Here is a 10,853-nt window from a genome sequence, read left to right as displayed (position 1 = left end):
GAACAAACAGCTTGTAAATACAACCCATATTTATGTTTTTTTATTTTTCCTTTTGTACTCAAACTATTTGCACATCGTTACAACACTGTATATAGACATAATATGACATCTTTATTATTTTGGAACTTTTGTGAGTGTAACACTGTTACATTTTTATTGATTATTTCACTTTTGTTTATTATCTATTTCACTTGCTTTGCCAATGTAAACATTTTTCCCATGACACTAAAGCCCCTTATATTGATTTAATTGATAATCGGAGATTTCCGAGTTCCCAATTGTTTTGAAGACTAATGTGGTTAGCTGATACGTAAAATTACTATCCATGCGTTGTAACTAAGATATGGCGTGTAATAGCAACGCCTTGGCAGAGGACCGCATAGTTTGGTTTTGACCTTCCAAAGATGGCGTATTTATAATTCTAACTTTCGGCTTTTGCAACTGACGCAATGACGTCCCCCACCGTACAATCAATTCGCGTATGAAAACAATAAACAACCCTGAGAAACGGTGAAACGCGAGATATGCAAGATAACCTGTGGCCAAGTTTAGACAGAAATACCGTTAAAAGAGGAACTGAAACAACAAGTATAACGTCTTGTAAAACGACGTTGGACTCATCGGTCCTGACACAAAGGATTTCCGAGAGACGGGTTACCCCCTTCCTTAGCACCCTACTAGGCTCTAACGTTAGCTAGCTAGCCAGTCCTGTAGCTCTTTCTTCGTTAGTACACTTTGTTTTATTTGTTATGCAGTTGCCGGAGGACTATTTTCGCATTCGTTTTCCTCCATCGCCTCATCGCTCCCTCACTCTGAACTCGCTGGCCCTATGTCTCGCTGGCTTTTCCCCTGGTCAGGCTCAATCAAGAAGCGGGCCTGTCGGTACCTCTTACAGCATTACCTCGGTCACTTCTTTCAAGAACGACTGAGTTTGGAACAGCTGAGTTTGGATCTGTACAATGGTAGTGGTGTCATCAAAGAAATCAACATCGATGTTTGGGTGAGTTAGTCAAAGTAGTAAGGCCGTTTAACTGTCAAGAAACAACTGGTCCCTTTTGTGTGTTCCTATGCACCCAGACCCTCAACTTTTTTGCAATTTCAGGACTTGAGTATAACAACAATATCAACGCTTCTCGTGAGTTCAAGGAACAGCAGTTCCGATAAATATTTTTGTCAGCATCTGATTGGAAAATAACTCGCCTCATCCAGTGTCCCTGCAGTTCAGTTGAAATATACTGTATATGACTCGCAAACTCACTCACTTTCAATCTGCGCATCAGACAAAACCATTGCCTGACGCCATTTCCACCAGCTGTTTATTGTAGGACACGGGTGTTTCTTTTTCCAACTTCATCTTCCACTCATCTCTATTCATTTCTCATCGCCCATTTCCTTCCTTCCCTCCCCCCAGGCGGTCAACGAGCTCTTGGAGTCTCTTGGGGCTCCACTTGAGATTGTGGATGGGTTTGTGAGCAGCATAGAGGTGACAATTCCCTGGTCAGCTCTTGTCACTGACCACTGCACCCTCGTCATCTCAGGCCTTCAGATAACATGCAGACCCAAGTACAGGAGCAGTAAGTCTCAGCCTGACAGCCAGTCTTATCTTGTTATTGATAGAGCTCCTGTTCCTGTCACTGCCTCAGGTCTATCAGGTTCAGGAAGGAAGTTGTGGTAACCATTGTTTAGCTAGCTACCTTTTAGAATGCCATTGTCAACCAAGACAAATACAGTTGTCTAGTACTAGCTAACTCTTTGTTGTAAACCAATGTCAGAGCTCAAGAGAAGATGTTGCACTATCCTAGGCCCACATTTTTCAGAGCCAGCTACAAACCAATTAACAAATGACTGTTGCTCAGTCATACAGTATGTCCATGAGTCATCACTTAGCATTGATTACAGTCAATGAATTATGCCTTGGTTTTTTTTCATTTACGTGTAGGTGGGGGTTTGGACCCCCAGGGCTGGTCCACATGCATGACCTCCAGCATGCAGCTGGCCCAGGAGTGCCTAAAGGACCCCCCTGAGGCGTCCGAAGAGCCGCCCGCTCCACTGGAGGGCTTGGAGATGTTTGCACAAACTATTGAGACTGGTGAGTCAATGTGTAGGCCTTGTTTGCACGTGTGCATGGCAGTGAAAAGCATTCACCTGTTTTCCTGTAGTTGGTTATAGTGCCTTTTTGAAGATAACATATTTGTTCAGTTGTTTTCAAACTGCTGAGTCGGTTGTGTACCATCAAGTCCAAGCTTGTGAAGTAAGGACTCATATCACATCACTGGTGTCCCTTGTTAGTGTCTTTGTGACCAATATGCTTAGTGATAATGGATGTCCCTGTTTGTGTTGTGTTGCAGTCCTGCGTCGGATAAAGGTCACCCTCCTGGACACCATCATCCGAATCGAGCACCAGCCCCTGGACATGGAGATGGGCATTGCCTTAGAGGTGCACATCAAACGGTATGTTGGTTCTCACCACACTGACACTCACACTTCCTGTGGTGGGCTGTTCACCTTTGACCAGTTTAGAAGTCAGGATGGAAAGGAGATAAGGAGACACTTGATTCAAACTTGCAATGCCAAACAGTCACTGGATTTGTCTGTAGATCCAAAGAAAACCTTTGAACCTCGGAGAAGCTTCACTATCTTTGGTAAAGCTTGTATGGTGAATGTGTGTGGTGGGTGTTTTGGCTGAGGTTGAAGGTTATATTGTGCTGAGTGCTCATCTTTGCCCCCGGTGGCTGTGTGGTGCGCTGTAGGCTGGAGTACTGTGACGAGGCGGTACGGGACCCCAGCCAGACGGTGCCTGTGGACATCCACCAGCCCCCTGCCTTCCTGCACAAGATCCTCCAGCTCAGCTCTGTTCAACTGCTGTACGAGACCACCGGAGGGCCCCAGGTAGCATACAGTTTCACATTGACCATGGCACTTATCAACCCCCTCATGTACACTGTCACTCTCACATGCATATGCTCACATTGGGTCCCAATATAACACACAGCTCTTATAGAGACTAAATATTAACTTAAACTACTCACATACACTCATACAGTATTTCCTCTCGCTCTCCCTCTAGTGTGAGAGGCAATATGAGACTTGGGGCTGACAGACTCTACCAACCAGTGGTGCTAAGGGTTAACCCTGGTAATCTTTCTCTCCTCAGGGTCCTTTAAGAGCTGACACCACTGGCTCAGCCTCAGCCAGCGAAGAGGAAGTTGAGGAGGAGGAGAATGACCCACCAGCCGCCCCTACCTCCCTCCCTCCGGCCACCCAGCGGCCCCTCCTCATCGGCAGCTGCTCTGGCTTCATGGAGACCACAGTCAAGATCAAACAGAACGACATGCTGCCTGGACCTAAGGTGTGTGTGTCTGTCTGTCAGTGTGTTTGTATGTGGTTTGGTTCACTTCCTTCCTGTGTGCTGAACCTAGTTTTTAAGAACACAGTTTGGCTTTTGTCTTGTTCTGTCTCTGTAATTACAGCCAATTGTCTCTGCTTATCTTTCAGTTGGAGCTGGATGGGAAGGTGGGCTGCCTCCACCTGCTGCTCTCTCCAGACCAGATCACTCACCTGACCGACCTTCTGTCTGCCCTCTGCATCGACACAGGTGAGTAAAGAAAGTGGTTTACCTGTACCTCCCCACCTGCATTCCACCTACACTGAGTATACAAAACATTAGGAACTGCTCTTTTCATGACATAGACTGACCATGTAAGTCCAGGTGAAAGCGATGAGCCCTTATTGATGTCCCTTGTTAAATCCACTTAAATCAGTGTAGATGAAGGGGAGGAGGCATGTTAAAGAAGGATTTTTAAGCCTTGATACAATTGAGACATGGATTGTGTATTTGTGCCATTCAGAGGGTGAATGGGCAAGATAAAGTATTTAAGTGCCTTTGAACAGGGTATGGTAGTAGGTGCCAGACGCAGCGGTTTGTGTCAAGAACTGCAACGCTGCTGGGTTTTTCATGCTCAACAGTTTCCGTGTGTATCAAAGAATGGTCCACCACCCAAATGACATCCAGCCAACTTGACACAACTGTGGATTCCCTGTAGAATGCTTTTGACACCTTGTAGAGTCCATGCTCTGATGAATAGAGGCTGTTCTGGGGGGGGGGGGGGGGGGGGGGGTGAAATGTAATATTAGGAAGGTGTTCTAAATGTTTTATACAGTTAGTGAATGTGTCTTAGTTCCACATCCTAATGTCATTGACAGTGGAACAAAACTCAGTGTCTTTTAACCATGCACATCTTCATCCACACTGTGTACTGCATAGCCTGTATGATTCCTCCCTGTCTATCCTACCAGAGCCTGTATGATTCCTCCCTGTCTATCCTACCAGAGCCTGTATGATTCTTCCCTGTCTATCCTACCAGAGCCTGTATGATTCCTCCCTGTCTATCCTACCAGAGCCTGTATGATTCCTCCCTGTCTATCCTACCAGAGCCTGTATGATTCCTCCCTGTCTATCCTACCAGAGCCTGTATGATTCCTCCCTGTCTATCCTACCAGAGCCTGTATGATTCCTCCCTGTCTATCCTACCAGAGCCTGAAGCCAGTGGTGCTGGGGTTCACAGCCGTCCCCTGGACTCTGAGGACCTGCGTCTGATAGAGGAGGACTTGAGCAAACAGTTGAGCTCCAGCCCCGGAGATAGAGATCCGGACTGGGATGAAGAGCCCGACATGGAGCCCTACCTCACCGGTCTGGAGAACGGGGGTATGTTGGTTAGTCGAGGGCAGCTATAGTTGGAATGCAATATGGAGGCTAGTGAATTTGTGGTCACATTAGCTTTTGTTTGCTGCTGCATAATTTACGTTCTTGGCATTTCTGTGAGAGATTAGTTGAACTAGACATGTGAAGCATAATGCACCTTTTCTCTGTTTACACTCAGATATGTTCTTCTCCATGGGTCCTGGTATGACTAGCAGTGCGACGTCAGCGCTCTCTGGCAGCTCTCTCTCTGACAGCATGGCATCGTCTACACACAGCCAGGCTAGCTACGCCCAGGGCCTTCCACAGGGTCCCAGGCGTTATCCTGTACCAGGATCACTATCCAGCCTGCCCCAGTGTAACCGGATACCAGGTAACACTCACAGCATCTTACTACACTGTTTTGTACACATTTCACAGATATCAAAATCTATATTATACAACCTATCTTCCTGATTCATCCTATTAACCCCTCCTCGTCCAGGGCGAAGTAGCCAATCTGAGCCCCTGAAACCAGAGGCATTGCTCCGCTTCTCGCTTGGCGGGCTCACCCTAACCCTACTGGAGCAGGAACCACACCCCGGGCCGGACGGAGTGTCCTCATTGACCCAGGTGTCTCGGGTGTTCTTCCGGGAGCTGGCCTTCTTCAAAGACAGCATGTTCAGCGAGAGAGACTTCCACCACCTCAGAGATAGCTTCGCTAAAGCCTGCCCCCACTCACACCTCAGGTACAAACACACAAAGCCTCTTCAACATTGGCCACCACTCCTCAGATATACCAACAAACCTGCCTGCCCTACATACCCGTAAATAATCATTTGCTCTATCTCTCAGGATGACTGGAGCAGCGGTACAGGTGGCGTGTGAGATGCGCAGTGCAGGTCGCCACTCCCGTGCTGTGACCTCTGACCTATCCTTCAGTAGGCTAGAGCTGCTTGAGTGTCTCTGGGAGCCAGGAAAGCCCCAATACACTGAGGTAGGACAGGGGCTGTTATTTGAGATGATCTGAGGACTTTTACACACCATTCAACATAACAGTGTGCTGCAGCAGGGGTTAGCATTGCCCAGGATATAACTCTTCACTCCTCTTTCCTCCCTCTCTAGTTGCTCCAGTTCCAGCGTGCTGGGATGTTCACAGTGGGAGCTACAGCCAGACCCTGTGCACAGCTACACTACAGTCTCACAGAGAAACACCTGCGCAAGGTAAACCAAGACAGTGTCCATGTTGTGTGTTGGCGTCATGTTCAAAAGCTAATATGTCATTAATTCAGTCTGTTTTGGTCGCATCTGTTAGTCTGCTACCCCCTCCTCCTGAAATGTCAATGTCTCTGTATTGCAGGGGAGGCAGCGTGTGCTGCGTAGAGACAGTGTAGTGAGGGTAGAGTTGGGAGAGCTGAGTGCTGAGTTGGACCTGGACATACTGAGTCGACTGGAGCCTCTGAGCAGAGCCTGGAGCCACTGTCCCACACAGACAGGAGGAGGATCCATCCACACAGAGGTAAACACTTACAAAGCCATCAGCCAATAAGGACCCGTCCACACACAGGTAAACACTTAGCAAGCCATCAGCCACTAAGATGAGCCATTTTAATAATGATTGATAAGAATTTTGATATGCCTGCCTCACAATTGAAGTTAAATTGCAGGTTTGCTTTGTTTAGATTTTTTATTTGAATATTCTCCCTTTTTCCTCTCCAATTCCTCTCCCATCCCTCTCTCAGACCCAGAGCAGTGAGCTGCACTCCTCTCTCTCCCTCCTCTCGCCCCACGCCATCCTCAAGCTCCGCTTCCCCATCCCGGACCTCCGGCCGCTCCCCTTCCGACGCCCGCCTTCCCAGAGAGCCATGCGGCAGGAGACCCTGGTATTGGAGCTGTGTGACCTGGATATCTGCTCCCAGGAGGGCCTTGACCTCCAGCCAGATCACCATGCACCCCCTGGCCCCTCCCACGGCTCCCTCACACAGCTATTGGAGGCCAGCTTCAGTGACATGCACGGTGAGGAACACACACACCGTAAAATATACATACACACACAGTAACACTCACATTTTGAGCAATTGTTTGTTCATTGTCTCTCTCAGGAACGTATGAGGGCTGGGAGGGAGGCTCTTTCCCCTGTATCAGAGTCAAGAAGAGTCAAGACTCCATGGCCAAGTGAGTGTGTTTCTGGGACATGTGTTTTAGGAGAGTTTGTTTCACTTGCTGTGTCACTTTAATTGAATATCTTTCATCAAAAACATACTGTACACCAATTCCACAGCTGGATAGTATACATCTCCCTGTCTTTCTTTGTCTATCTCCCTCTCTCCAGACTGTCAGTGCGTGTGAGTGGAGGAGAGGGTCTGGGGTCAGCATTAGGGGGGGTAGGGGTGGGTCTGATGAGGGACCTGGGGTCCATGTCATTTGAGAACCCCTGTGAACTCCGAGAGAAGACCAGCTCTCCCTTCTCCTCCAACCGCACCATGTTCGAGACTGAAGAGGTACCGCACCATCCCATCACAAACACCTAGACTCCTCTCTCACCCCTGGCCATCCCTCTCTCACCCCTGGCCATCCCTCTCTCACCCCTGGCCATCCCTCTCTCACCCCTGGCCATCCCTCTCTCACCCCTGGCCATCCCTCTCTCACCCCTGGCCATCCCTCTCTCACCCCTGGCCATCCCTCTCTCACCCCTGGCCATCCCTCTCTCACCCCTGGCCATCCCTCTCTCACCCCTGGCCATCCCTCTCTCACCCCTGGCCATCCCTCTCTCACCCCTGGCCATCCCTCTCTCACCCCTGGCCATCCCTCTCTCACCCCTGGCCATCCCTTTGCATGTAAATCTCGCATGGCTCAAAGTGGAACATCCATACTTGTTTTTGTAAGAAGTGTTGACAAGCTGAATGCACTGAGCTGTATGTTTAAACTACTAGCACACAGCTCGGACACCCATGCATACCCCACAAGAAATGCCACCAAAGGTCTCTTCACAGTACTACATAGAGCCATGGCTACATTGAACTCTATTCCACATCAGGTAACTGATATAAGCAGTAGAATCATATTTTAAAAAACTGATAAAAATACACCTTATGGAACAGCAGTGTCTGTGAAGAGATACACACAGGTACAGACACATGCATATGCACACGCACTCTATGACAGCTTTGCACACACTTGGCATTCGCTCAACCAGCTTCACCTGGAACACTTTTCCAACAGTCTAGAAGGAGTGCCCACATGTGCTGAAGACATGTTGGCTACTTTTCCTTCCCTCTGCGGTCCAACTGATCCCAAACCATCTCAATCGGGTTGAGGTCGGGGATTGTGGAGGCCTGGTCATCTGATGCAGCACTTCATCACTCTCCTTCTTGGTCAAATAGCCCTTACACAGCCTGGAGGTGTGTTGGGTCATTGTCCTGTTAAAAAAACAAATGATAGTCCCACTAAGTGCAAACCAGATGGGATGGCGTATCGCTGCAAAATGCTGTGGTAGCCATGCTGGTTAAATGTGTCTTGAATTCTAAATGAATCACTGACAGTGTCACAAGCAAAGCCCCCACACAACATACCACCACCTCAATGCTTCACGGTGGGAACCACACATGCGGAGATCATCCGTTCACCTACTCTGCATCTCACAAAGACACTGCGGTTGGAACCAAAAATCGCACATTTGGACTCAGACCAAAGGACAGATTTCCATCGGTCTAATATCCAATGTTCATGTTTCTTGTCCCAAGCAAGTCTCTTCTTCTTATTGGTGTCCTTTAGTAGTGGTTTCTTTGCAGTAACTGGACCATGAAGGCCTGATTCACGCAGTCTCCTCTGAACAGTTGATGTTGATGTGTTTGTTACTACATTTATTTGGGCTGTAATCTGAGGTGCGGTTAACTCTAATGAACTTATCCTCTGCAGAAGAGGTAACTCTGGGTCTTCCTTTTCTGTGGTGCTTGATGTTTTTTGCAACTGCACTTGAAGAAACTTTCAAAGTTCTTGAGATTTTCCGAATTGACTGACCTTCATGTCTTAAAGTAATGATGGACTGTCATTTCTCTTTGCTTATTTGAGCTGTTGTTGCCATAATATGGACTTGGTCTTTTACCAAGTAGGGATATCTTCTGTATACCACCTCTAGGGTTGCACATTTTGGGGAATATTCAGAGGTGGAAATTTTCTGTGGGAATTAACGCGAATATATGGGAATTAATTTGAATACCATTTAAATGTAGATGTTTTTTGCATTGGATATATTTACCATATATGGAGACAGAAACAAGCCTTTTAGCTTATCATAAGTAGACATAATTGCAAATGATTATCCTTCCAATAGATTTTCCAAAAAATATTTAAGTTACAAATTGAACTTTTAATTAAATGAGTTGGCTCTTCAAATGGGAGGATTTCACTGAACAACTAAAGGGAATATTGAACAATCCCCAGTGATCCATGACATCTCTCAAAGTCACTTTCCAACCCTGTTGAGGATGGCTTGTTGTCAGGCTCAAAAAGCCTCAAGTTTGCCCGGATGGCCACCAATAATTATTTTTTTGGGGTGTGATGTGAGGGTAGGACTCCTCCACTTTAGACCAAGCAGCCTTCATGTTCGCAGCATTGTCTGTCACCAGTGCAAATACCTTCTGTGGTCCATTGTCATTGATGACCGCCTCCAGCTCATCTGCAATGTAGGGACCAGTGTGTCTGTTGTCCCTTGTGTTTGTGCTCTTGTAGAATACTGGTTGAGGGGTGGAGATGATGTAGTTAATTATTCCTTGCCCACCAACATTTGACCACCCGTCAAAGATGATTGCAATACAGTCTGCTTTCTCTATGATTGCTTGACCTTCACTTGAATTCTGTTGAACTCTGCATCCAGCAAATGAGTAGATAAAGCATGTCTGGTTGGAGGAGTGTATGCTGGGTGAAGAACATTCAAAAATCTCTTCCAATACACATTGCCTGTGAGCATTAGAGGTGAACCAGTTGCATACACCCTCGAGCAAGACATTCATCAGCATTTCTCTGACGACGTTCCTCCATTGAGTCAAAAAACACTTCTGATTCCAGGAGGACCATGAGCTGTTGCTATCGATAAGGTGTCTGATTCATCATTACCACCTCGAATAGAAGTAGAGAGACTTTTGCCAGAGGTTGCTTGTTGTGAGCGCAGAGGGAACTTTATGCACTTGGCCAGATGATTCTGCATTCTACAGCTTTTCCTTCTACATTAGCTGCAGTGAAATGTCTCCACACATCAGATAGTGCCGTGGCATTTTCCTGCAAAGATTAGGGGAAAAATTTGGAAGAAAATCCCAAATACAATTCCATCTACCGATAAGTAGTTAAACAGCTAGCTTAAACAACTCCTTTTGTAAGATACATTTTTTTAAATTAAACATGTTTCGAAACAGGTGCGTTAGCAGGCTCAAGCAAGCTAAAACCCACATGGTAGCAAAAACTAACTAGCAGAAATTGTTAACAAGTTAAATGATTTAAACACACTTTGCTGTAGGCTACTATTTACTAGTTAACAAAAAAATCATGTATGTCACATAAAATATCTTCACCCCACCCAGTATTGTAATCAAAACTTACCAGAAAGCAAGTAGTCCTTGGCTCAGACAGTGTAGTAGTGTGGGCTCAATAGCAACTCATTAGTGTGCAAGATCTTGAGAATCAGCTGTACATGTGATGGAAGAAGGCACTGTGCTTGTAGGGGGTTGCAATTCCATTGAATTGGGGATAGTTTAACCAAAATATGCCACAAAACCTAGAATTGCCTTCTCTGTATCCCACAAAAAAGGTTCACTGTTATAAGATCACTTTTTTGATGAATTTAATTTAATTGAACTTCCCATGGGAAAATTCCGGAAGAATTCTGAAAATTTACCGGAAAGTTTCTGACCCTTTGCAACCCTACCTTGTCACAACAACTGATTGGCTCAAACGCATTAAGAAGGAAAGAAATTCCACAAATTAACTTTTAACAAGGCACTCCTGTTGAAATGCATTCCAGGTGACTACCTCATGAAGTTGGTTGAGAGAATGCCAAGAGGGTGCAAAGCTGTCATCAAGGCAAAGGGTGGCTACTTTGAAGAATCTCAAATATATATAGATTTGTTTAACACTTTTTTTTGGTTACTACATGATTCAATATGTGTTATTTCATTGTTTT

The 10,853-nt window shown here is 46.3% G+C and overlaps 1 protein-coding gene across 1 annotated transcript in view; it reads left to right on the top strand.

The window, feature by feature from the left end:
• The first annotated feature begins 435 nt into the window (after positions 1-435).
• The window catches only part of LOC129827525 (autophagy-related protein 2 homolog A-like), a 44,649-nt gene continuing 34,231 nt past the window's right edge, over positions 436-10,853 (top strand). Inside the window, exons 1-16 of the mRNA XM_055888442.1 lie at positions 436-1,000; positions 1,412-1,574; positions 1,940-2,089; positions 2,349-2,451; positions 2,751-2,889; positions 3,155-3,349; positions 3,496-3,595; positions 4,535-4,705; positions 4,881-5,072; positions 5,184-5,427; positions 5,534-5,675; positions 5,804-5,902; positions 6,039-6,197; positions 6,421-6,694; positions 6,781-6,853; positions 7,011-7,179. Of these exons, the coding sequence (XP_055744417.1) occupies positions 830-1,000; positions 1,412-1,574; positions 1,940-2,089; positions 2,349-2,451; positions 2,751-2,889; positions 3,155-3,349; positions 3,496-3,595; positions 4,535-4,705; positions 4,881-5,072; positions 5,184-5,427; positions 5,534-5,675; positions 5,804-5,902; positions 6,039-6,197; positions 6,421-6,694; positions 6,781-6,853; positions 7,011-7,179 (2,544 nt within the window). The 5' untranslated portion in view covers positions 436-829. The remainder of the gene's footprint in view (positions 1,001-1,411; positions 1,575-1,939; positions 2,090-2,348; positions 2,452-2,750; positions 2,890-3,154; positions 3,350-3,495; positions 3,596-4,534; positions 4,706-4,880; positions 5,073-5,183; positions 5,428-5,533; positions 5,676-5,803; positions 5,903-6,038; positions 6,198-6,420; positions 6,695-6,780; positions 6,854-7,010; positions 7,180-10,853) is intronic.

Source organism: Salvelinus fontinalis, chromosome 29 (genome assembly GCF_029448725.1).
Source record: "Salvelinus fontinalis isolate EN_2023a chromosome 29, ASM2944872v1, whole genome shotgun sequence".
NCBI classification, from domain to species: domain Eukaryota; kingdom Metazoa; phylum Chordata; class Actinopteri; order Salmoniformes; family Salmonidae; genus Salvelinus; species Salvelinus fontinalis.
This window is presented reverse-complemented; position numbering and strand designations above follow the sequence as displayed.